The sequence below is a fragment of the Budorcas taxicolor genome, unplaced genomic scaffold, assembly GCF_023091745.1.
Source record: "Budorcas taxicolor isolate Tak-1 unplaced genomic scaffold, Takin1.1 scaffold1021, whole genome shotgun sequence".
In the NCBI taxonomy this organism is placed as follows: Eukaryota; Metazoa; Chordata; class Mammalia; order Artiodactyla; family Bovidae; genus Budorcas; species Budorcas taxicolor.
This window is the reverse complement of record NW_026291488.1, coordinates 26,988-37,642: the sequence shown is the minus strand read 5'-3', so window position 1 is coordinate 37,642 and position 10,655 is coordinate 26,988. Positions and strand designations below refer to the sequence as shown.

At 43.4% G+C, this 10,655-nt stretch overlaps 1 protein-coding gene across 1 annotated transcript in view; it reads right to left on the bottom strand.

The window, feature by feature from the left end:
• Positions 1–208: 208 nt before the first annotated feature.
• LOC128071093 (prolyl 3-hydroxylase OGFOD1-like) overlaps positions 209–10,655 on the bottom strand; it is a gene marked incomplete at its 3' end in the record, with an annotated part of 30,283 nt that continues 19,836 nt past the window's right edge. The window contains exons 5-10 of the mRNA XM_052664056.1: positions 3,948–4,064; positions 3,270–3,361; positions 2,936–3,064; positions 2,574–2,687; positions 1,101–1,180; positions 209–513 (exon numbers count right to left, since the gene is read on the bottom strand). Coding sequence (XP_052520016.1) covers positions 209–513; positions 1,101–1,180; positions 2,574–2,687; positions 2,936–3,064; positions 3,270–3,361; positions 3,948–4,064 — 837 coding nt within the window. The remainder of the gene's footprint in view (positions 514–1,100; positions 1,181–2,573; positions 2,688–2,935; positions 3,065–3,269; positions 3,362–3,947; positions 4,065–10,655) is intronic.

The following is a 10,655-nucleotide window of genomic DNA, read 5'->3' as shown; positions in this document are numbered from 1 at the left end:
TTGTTTGTGTATCGTTTAATCTCTGGCCTCTCCCCTACTAGAATATATGGGCTCAGGGAGAGCTGAGACCTTGTCTGTCTGCTTCTCCCAAGTCCAGAAGCAGGGCCTAGCACATAGTAAGTGCTTAAGAAATACCTGTTGAATGAATAAACCACTGAATTGTGAATACCTAATGGTAAAATAAGGACAGAACATAACAGCAGTTCACCTTTCTTTGCTTCATCTTCCTCTGGATCTGTCGGTCCCTCGCTCTGTAGACTGCTGTCGCTGGTGGCCCCCCGACTGTTCTCTGGCTCAGAAGAGCTGTGACTAGTCCCTTCTTCAGTGTTCCCAGCAGCAGAGGCTCCATCTCGCTCCTTTTTGTCCTCAGGCTCATCTTCTGAAGGTGCCAGAAAGTGAAGCTTCAGGCCTGTGAAGTTGGAGAGCAGCAGGAACATCGCCTCGGAGCGGAACAGTGCCATGCAGTCCCTCAGGATGTCAGGAAGCTGGCTTTCCTCAGCCTTCTCATAAAACCTGTAGGGCAACAACGCAAGGTGCTCATCAAGGTGTGTACATGGATGGAACATCACTCACGGGATGAGAGCTGATCATTAGCTTTGTACCTCTCTTCCCGAACCTTGGCATAGCTTACTCAATCCTAATTTGTTACACAGTGAGATTCTAGACTTCCCTGGTGGTCCACTGTCTAAGAATCCACCTTGCAGTGCAGGGGACACTGGTTCGATCCCTGGTCTGGGAAGATCCCACATGCTGTGGAGCAACTACTGAAGCCTGTATGCTCTAGAGCGTGTGCTCTGCAACAAGAGAAACCACCGCAGTGAGACACCGTCATGCCACAACTAGAAAGTAGGCCCCGCTCGCCACCACTAGAGAAAACCTGAGTGTAGCAACAAAGACCCAGCAAAGCCAATAAATAAATGTTTAAAAATCTGAGGTATAAAAGACATATAACACTTAAAAAAACAGATTCTGTTAGGGTCTCCTACTGGATGTGCCTGAGAACAAAACATTAGGACAAATGTCCTATAATTGGAGGTGAGCCTCACAGACAGACCAGGTAGATGCTAAATGCAGAAGCAAATGTCCTAAACGAGTTCTACCTTTTGTTAGGGGGACCTCGGCTGCTCCATTCCACATGTCCTCTCTCCAAAGCCTCACACACCTCTGCAAATTTCTCAGGCTGGAGAATGAGAAAATGAAGCAGCATTTAGCAGAACTTTCTAGATCCCATACTGGTTGCTGCAGCTACAGCAGCTCTGCAGAATCATTCTGGCCCATTCCCAACAGGGCCAGGTGACCGTCTTCATCCCTTTCACATCAGATCCCCCAGTCCTGACAGGGTGAAGCCAGAGCAGGATGCTTTAGCCAAGAGACCTGAGTGTCAATTTGGGCCACTACCGTATGTACCTGTATGTCTTATGTCAAACTGCTAGACCTCTAGGATTCCTGCATTTATAAAACAAGGATCCTAATGCAGATTCTTTAATTCACGTGAGGAGAAAAACTGCATTAATATAGTTATAACTAATTAAATTAATATACTATACTTTATAACTGATACACTGTTACAATGAAAATGTCTATGTAATAATACAGATTCTTTAGGCCTCCGTTCATTCCCTTCATTTAATCAGCATTCTAAATTTAAAAAGTTCAGTATAATAGAAGAAACTAATTAATCTAAATATTCTCCATAAGAGGCTTTCGTAAGTACTTGTTTAAATGCAGTTTTCTAAGGAGTACTCTACAAACAGTAATCCTATCAGTTGTGAAACAGGAAAGAGGATCCTAAAGCATGGTTTAGGTAAGTTGAATTAAACAGGATTTAAAAAGTTCATTTACTATAATACTTCTCAAATTCCTTAATATGCTATTATCTGCTATATAATTCCAAGAGGCAGGATGTAGTGTGTCTCAACCTTTTTTTTAATGGAGGGACAACTCTTGGGACTGTGATTCCACGGGACCCAGGGTCACCTGGGAAGCACCACACCTGTCTGCATGATCTCATTCAGCCCTCAGGACAGCTCTTCAGGACAGGCAAGGCAGGTATTATCCCAGTTTAACTGATGATGAAATACAAGCTGAGACCTTTAGATATTTGCTGAGGTCAGTAAAATCAGAGCCAAGACGTGAATACAGTCTTCTGACTTCTAACCTAGGTCTCTTTCCACTGTAAGCTGCCACCTCGTCATTCTCAAACATGTATTACTAATTTGTTAATTAGTAATCTACTATTTAAAAGTAATAGCACCAGTCATCAAAATGAATAGGGTGGGAACTACATACCACTCCCCCACAGTATACAAGTGTGTGAGTGAGACAGAGTGTGTGTGTGTGTGTGATTAAGAGTATAGAGAACTGGGGAATAAACACCCAAGAGACTCAGCCTACTAACATGCAACTGGTACCAATGTTAGCTAGTATCATTTCACCATTCGAAAAGGATGATATAAAATTTTAACCAGGAACAAAACAAAAACTAAAAGCTCTCTAAGTGATGCCTGTTCACCACCCAAGAAGCAAGGCTATGTGCCAGACATGGTATTATCAGACAGGATTTGCTGGCCTACCTGAAGGAATTCTTTTAGGAGAATTTCAGAGCTTTCCTCAAATTCTTCTTGAATTTGAGCTTGGTATTCCATGTCAAGATAAGTAGGGTTGATCCAATCATACAAAATTTCATGCTGGAAAGGAGCAGCAGATGTGAAGGCTAAGTTAATAATTCCCTCTGCTTTTGTTCTGCCACCATGTCATACCAGTAAAATAAGACTCCATACTCCCAATTCAGGGGGCCTGGGTTCAATTCCTGGTCAGGGTACTAGATCCCACTGCAATGAAGACCCAGTGCAGCCAAATAAATAAAAAAGAGAAAAGCAAATGATACGCCACAGCTTCTAAGATGAGAATCCCAGCAACAAGAATTTATCCTTACATCTTGTGGGATGTGAGGGCTCCGAGCTATGAGAGGCTCAAAGTAGGTGGGAGGCCTGGTCAGTGAAGGACCATGAAACCAGCCGCTGATGGACAAACGTGACTTTTCTTCAGACAAGACCTCAGACACCTGAGAGGACAAGACCAGCAGCACATCAACATAAAGATGAGGGGGGAAGATTACTAGCCACGGCTCACTGATTTCAGGACCCTTCACACTAGGTGTGGAAACCACCTGGCCGGGTAGTCCACCCAGAAGCTGCCACATTTAGACACTGGGAGACTGAAAAGCATGCTCCTTGGCAGTCTATGTATTTGTGGCTTACAGTCTTTACCTGGTGAAAGGATACTGGAGACACTTCAAAGAAAACCAGGGTGTTCCACGAAGGGATAAGGGACTTGACAATCTGCTTCGGCTGAAAGTGTTCTGCGCCAGGAGAGAACACATCCATAAACGAGCTTCATCATTAACCACTTCCAGGCTGCCTTGTTTCCACCTCGACAATTCGCAAATTTCTAAGGGTAGCTAGATGTCCCCTTCAGATCCCCAAATGCCACCCCCTTCCATCTGTTTCTCTTAACACAGTTCCGCTAGGCGATGTCTGTTCTTACTCCACCATGCATTACTGATGAAAGCTGGAAAAAGTTCTGAACGATTTCTGGAGTCAAGTTCTGGTGTCAGTCATTAAAAACAAACAAAAAAGGACCCTGACCTCCTGGCAGATGGACTGGTCCTGGAGATTCATAACCAAGGGTGGCTGTACACGTGCTCTACACTCCCATGGCCAGCATTCAGAACCAGGGTTTGACTGTTGCTCATCTTAAATCAACCCCAGTTTATCTCTGGAGGACCGATTATTTCAAGCACAACCCAGAGAGGTGGCTGTCAGGCATTCGATCCCCCTGTGGTTGTTAGGGTAACAGATGGCTTCCATCTCCTCTGACGAGAACAGACATTGCGTCTAAGAGCTCGGAAGTGTCTGCTGGTGTTGAAGTGCGTGCTTCTGTCTTACCGTCAACGCTGAACAGGTCCAGGGTGCCCCCCAAGCTTGCATCCCAGGGAGGAACCAGGTAAAGAATGAAGGCGATCCGGCGCCCTTCCAGCTCATCATCATGACAGAGCAGGGCATCTGTTAACAGATGAGCGCACACCATGATGTCCCCGCATGGGCAATGAACAGCCGCCTGCCTCTGCGCTTATTATCAGTCCATCTGCTGGTCCTCTGTAACGGCAGCTCCCCCAGCTCTACAACACCATTTCCCCTCTTTCATAATTACAGAAATAAAACTGTCAATGTAGAAAACTCTAAAAACACAGACCACCACACAGACTCAGGGATGGTCACCTCCAGTATTTTCCCAACATACATGTATTTGCCTTTTAGAAACAGTATCCTACAGTGGTTCTTTTGTTGACTTTTTTTTAAAATTACATGGCAAATGTCTTTTCCATATCACTATAACTGCCTGTCATCTCTTCCAAGGCAAACCATGCAACATCACACTAATCCAAGTCTACACGCCAACCACTAATGCTGAAGAAGCTGAATGATTCTATGAAGACCTATAAAACCTTCTAGAACACATACATCCACACACAAAAGATGTCCTTTTCATCATAGGGGACTGGAATGCAAAAGTGGAAAGTAAAGAGATATCTGGAGCAACAGGAAAGTGTGGCCTTGGAGTACAAAGTGAGGCAGGGCAAAAGCTAACAGTTTTGCCAAGAGAATACATGGTCATAGCAAAAACCCTCTTCCAACAACACAAGAGACAACTCTACACATGGACATCACCAGATGGTCAATACCGAAATCAGACTGATTATATTCTTTGCAGAGAAGATGGAGAAGTTCTATATAGTCAGGAAAAACAAGACCAGGAGCTGACTGTGGCTCAGATCATCAGCTCCTTACTGAAAAATTCAGGCTCAAATTGAAGAAAGTATGGAAAATCACTAGGCCATTCAGATATGACCAAAATCAAATCCCTTATGATTATACAACTCTCACATCCATATGTGACTACTGGAAAAACCACAGTCTTGACTAGACGGACCTTTGTTGGCAAAGTAATGTCTCTGCTTTTTAACATGCTGTCTAGGTTGGTCATAACTTTTCTTATAAGGAGTAAGAGTCTTTTAATTTCATGGCTGCAGTCACCATCTGCAGTGATTTTGGAGCCCCAAAAAATGAAGTCTGCCACTGTTTCCCCATCTATTTGCCATGAAGTGATGGGACCAGATGCCATGATCTTCGTTTTCTGAATGTTGAGCTTTAAGCCAACTTTTTCACTCTCCTCTTTCACTTTCATCAAGAGGCTCTTTAGTTCCTCTTCACTTTCTGCCATAAGGGTGGTGTCATCTGCATATCTGAGGTTACTGATATTTTTCCCGGCAATCCTGATTCCACCTTGTGCTTCTTCCAGCCCAGCATTTCTCATGATGCATTCTGCATATAAGTTAAATAAGCAGGGTGACAATATACAGCCTTGATGTACTCCTTTTCTTATCTGGAACCAGTCTGTTGTTCCATGTCCAGTTCTAACTGTTGCTTCCTGACCTGCATATAGGTTTCTCAAGAGGCAGGTCAGGCGGTCTGGTATTCTGACCTCTTTCAGAATTTTTCAGTTTCTTGTGATCCACACAGTCAAAGGCTTTGGCATAGTCAATAAAGCAGAAATAAATGGTTTTCTGGAACTCTCTTGCTTTTTCCATGATCTAGCAAATGTTGGCAATTTGACCTCTGGCTCCTCTGGACTGTAAGGAGATCCAACCAGTCTATCCTAAAGGAAATCAGTCCTGAATGTTCATTGAAAGGAATGATACTGAAGCTGAAACTCCAATACATGGGCCACCTGAGTTGAAGAGCTGACTCATCTGAAAACACCCTGATGCTGGGAAAGACTGAAGGCAGGAGGAGAAGGGGACGACAGAGGATAAGATGGTTGGGTAGCATCACCAACTCAATGGACATGAGTTTGAGTAAACTCTGGGAGTTGGTGTGGACAAGGAGGCCTGGCGTGCTGCAGTCCATGGGGTCGCAAAGAGTCGGACACGTCTGAGTAACTGAACTGAACTGATGATTATACAGTGGAAGTGACAAATTAGATTCAAGGCATTAGATCTGGTAGAGTGCTTGAAGAACTAAGGACAGAGGTGCTTAACACTGTATAGGAGGTGGTGACCAAAACCATCCCCCCAAAAAGGAAATGCAAGATGGCAAAGTGGCTGTCTGAGGAGGCCTTACTAAGAAAAGAAAAGAAGTAAAAGACAAAGGAGAAAGGGAAAGATATACCAAACTGAACGCAGAGATCTAGAGAACAGCAAGGAGAAATAAGAAAGACTTCTTAAGTGAACAATTCAAAGAAATAGAGGAAAGCAATAAAATGGGAAAGACTATAGAGATTTCTTCAAGAAAATTGGAGATACCAAGGGAACATTTCATGTGAAGATGGACACAATAAAGGACAGAAATGGTATGGACCTAAGAGAAGCAGAAGATATTAAGAAGAGGTGGCAAGAATACACAGAAGAACTGTATAAAAATGGTCTTAATGACCCAGATAACCGTGATGGTGTGGTCACTCACCTAGAGCCGGTCACTCTAGAGTATGAAGTAATGTGGGCCTCAGGAAGTATTACTACAGACAAAGCTAGTAGAGGTGATGGAATTTCAGCTGAGCTATTTCAGATCCTACAAGATGACTCAACATTGTGCTCAACATGCCAGTAAATTTGGAAAACTCAGCAGTGGCCAGAAGACTAGAAAAAGGTCAGTTTTCATTCCAATCCCAAAGAAAGGCAATGCCAAAGAATGTTCAGATAATCATATAACTGCACTCAATAAACATGCCAGCAAGATTATGCTCAAAATCCCAAATGGCTAACAAACACATGAAAAGATGCTCAACATCACTCATTAGAGAAATGCAAACCGAAACTACAATGAGATATCACCTCACACCTGTCAGAATGGCCATCATCAAAAAGTCTACAAACAATAAATGCTGGAGAGGGTGTGGAGAAAAGGGAACCCTCTTACACTGCTGGTGGGAATATACAGCCACAGTGGAATACGGTATAGAGATTCCTTAAAAAACTAGGAATAAAACCACCATATGACCGAGCAATCCCACTCCTAGGCATACACCCTGAGGATACCAAAACTGAAAGAGATACATGTACCCCAAGGTTCACTGCAGCACTATTAACAATAGTTAGAACATGGAAGCAACCTAGATGTCCATAAACAGATGAATGGATAAAGAAGCTGGGGTACATATATACAGTGGAATATTACTCAGCCATAAAAAGGAACATATCTGAGTCAGTTCTAATGAGGTGGATGAACCTAGATCCTATTATACAGAGTGAAGTATGTCAGAAAGAGAAAGATAAATATCACATACTAACAAATATATCGGAGAAGGCAATGGCAACCCACTCCAGTACTCTTGCCTGGAAAATCCCACGGACGGAGGAGCCTGGTAGGCTGCAGTCTATGGGGTTGCTAGGAGTCGGACACGACTGAGCGACTTCTCTTTCACTTTTTACTTTCCTGCATTGGAGAAGGAAATGGCAACCCACTCCAGTGTTCTTGCCTGGAGAATCCCAGGGACGGGGGAGCCTTGGTGGGCTGCCGTCTCTGGGGTCGCACAGAGTTGGACACAACTGAAGCGACTTAGCAGCAGTAGCAGTAGCAGCAACAAATATATATGGAATCTAGAAAGATGATACTGATGAATTTATTTGCAAGGCAGCAATGAAGAAATAGAGAACAGACTTACGGACATGGGGAGAAGGAAGGAGAGAGGGTGAGATGTATGGCAAAAGTAACATGGAAACTTGTACCGTATGTAAAATAGATAGCCAATGGGAATTTGCTGTATGTCTCAGGGAACTTAAACGGGCTCTATATCAACCTAGAGGGGTGGGATGGGGAGGGCAGTGGGAAGGAGGTTCAAGAGGGAGAGGACATATGTATACCTATGGCTGATTCATGTTTATGTTTGACAGAAAACAACAAAATTTTGTAAAGCAATTATCCATCAATTAAAAAACAAAATAAATTTTAAAAAAATGTTCAAAATCCTTCAGGCTAGGCTTTAGCAGTACATGAACCAAGAACTTTCAGTTGTACAAGCTGGATTTAGAAAAGGCAGAGGAACCAGAGATCAAACTGCCAACACCTACTGGATCACAGAAAAAGCAAGGGAATTCCAAAAAAACATACACTGCTGCTTCATTGACTATGCTAAAGCCTTTTACTATGTGGATCACAAGAAACCGTGGAAAATTCTGAAAGAGATGGGAATATCAGATCACCTGCCCTGTCTCCTGAAAAACCTATATGCATGACAACAAGCAAAAGTTAGATCTGGACATGGAACAATGGACTGCTTCCCAATAGGGAAAGGAGTTCATCAAGACTGTATATTGTCACCCTGCTTATTTAACTTATACGCAGAGTGTATCATGTGAAATGCCAGGCTGGATGAAGCACAAGCTGGAATCAAGATTGCTAGAAGAAATATCAATAACCTCAGACATGCAGATGACACCACCCTTACGGAAGAAAGCGAAGAGGAACTAAAGAGCCTCTTGATGAAGGTGAAAGAGGAGAGTGAAAAAGCTGGCTTAAAACTCAACATTCAAAAAACTAAGATCATGGCATCCAGTTGCTTCATGGCAAATAGACGGGGAAACAATGGAAACAAGTGACAGGTTTTATTTTCTTGGGCTTCAAAATCACTGCGGTCGGTGACTGCAGCCACAAAATTAAAAGACGCTTGTTCCCTGGAAGAAAAGCTATGATAAAATAATCATATTAAAAAGCAGAGACATTACTTTACCACAAAGGTCCATCCAGTCAAAGCCATGGTTTTTCCTGTAGTCATGTATGGATGTGAGAGCTGGGCCATAAAGAAGGCTGAGCGCCGAAGAATTGATGCTTTTGAAATGTGGTGCTGAAGAAGACTCGAGAGTCCCTTGGTCTACAAGGAGATCCAACCAGTCCATTCTGAAGGAGATCAACCCTGAATAGTCACTGGAAGGACTGATGCTAAAGCTCTTGTACTTTTGCTACCTGATGAGAAGAGCCGACTCACTGGAAAAGACGCTGATGCTGGGAAATATTGAGGGCAAAAGGAGAGGAAGGCGGCAGAGGCTGAGATGGTTGGATGGCATCACCAACTCAACAGACATGAGTTTGAGCAAATTCTGGGAGACAGTGAAGGACAGGGAAGCCTGGCATGCTGCAGTCCTTGGGGTCGCAAAGAGCTGGACACTTTGCTCAGCTGACTTAGCGACTGAACAACAACAACAACAATATAGATGTTTTACAATGTTGTATTCATTTCTGCTGTACAGCCAAGTGAATCAGCTATATATATACATATACCTTCTCTTTTTTGAATTTCCTTCCCATTTAAGTCACCACAGAGCACTGAGTAGGGTTCCCTGAGTGATACAGTACCATTTCTTGAGCTAAACTTCTAAAAGCCATTAGGTATGACTGAACAAGGCAGGCATCCATGCAAGGTGGGTGAGGGTAATGGGTGCTATTGGTGAAGTGAGATCCTTCCACACGGAGGGACTATTTTAATACAGAAGCATATTGAAATTAATGGAAAACAGATTTCTCAAAAGTGAAGAACAGATTTATAAATTCGGAAAAAGAAATATAGAATGAACCCTATAGTATGGAAATGAAACTGGAGGAATCAATGTGAATTCATTCTTTCATATATATATATGTATATATATATATATAAATATACATACACACAATATATATATACAAATTATATATATGAAAGAACCCACGTTCTTTGGAAGAACAGCCAGCTCCAGATCAAGAGCACAGGAAAATTAAGATAAACTTGGAAAATTGTGTTTTGCTAGAAAGTAAGATACAATAAGGATGATATATGAAACTGAGCAAACCCACGTAGTGGCCTTCCCAGCAACCCACCTCTTGGTATCCCCTGCTTATTGCTGATTGGAAAAAGGGGCTCTGGAAATGAACTGCGACCTGCTATGCTCCCCCACGTGCAGCGAACAGCAGGCCCAGCAGGACTGAGAAACACAGAACACAGAAACAAAGACAGGGCAGGCAGACAGGAGAGCAGCCGTAACTTAAGGCATCAGTCACGAGGGCTCCCAGCTGTCTCAAAGGTAAAGGTAAGTCTGACTCACATTCCTAAGCTGTTTGTATACAGACAACCCCCTACCCCCAACCAGATGAGAAAAGCTGACCGTGAGCATGTAGACCCCAGACTGGCTGGCACCTTTAGACAGAAGATGCCAACCTGTGATCTCATCTTGTTACTTCACCTTGCACCAATCAGAGAACTGTGCGCAAGCTGACGACACACCCTGGGGCCCTCTCACCCCACTCTGCCTTTAAAAACCCTCCACTACACTCCATCGGGGAGCTTGGGTGTTCTGTGGACAAGCCACCTGTGCCCTTGTCTGGTGCCCTGGAATAAACGCTGTACTTTTCCTCACCACGACCCGGAGCCAGCAGATTGGCTTTGCTGTGCACAGCGAGCAACCTACGTTTCGTTGAGTGACATAAGGACATATTAAAAGGACACAAAGGTCCCCTTGATCAAATCGAGGACAATATGGGCATCAACATAATGACAGGAACCATTACATAAATAGTACCTTAAATTCACACTGACATAAATAAATGGGTAGGGACTTTCCCGGTGGC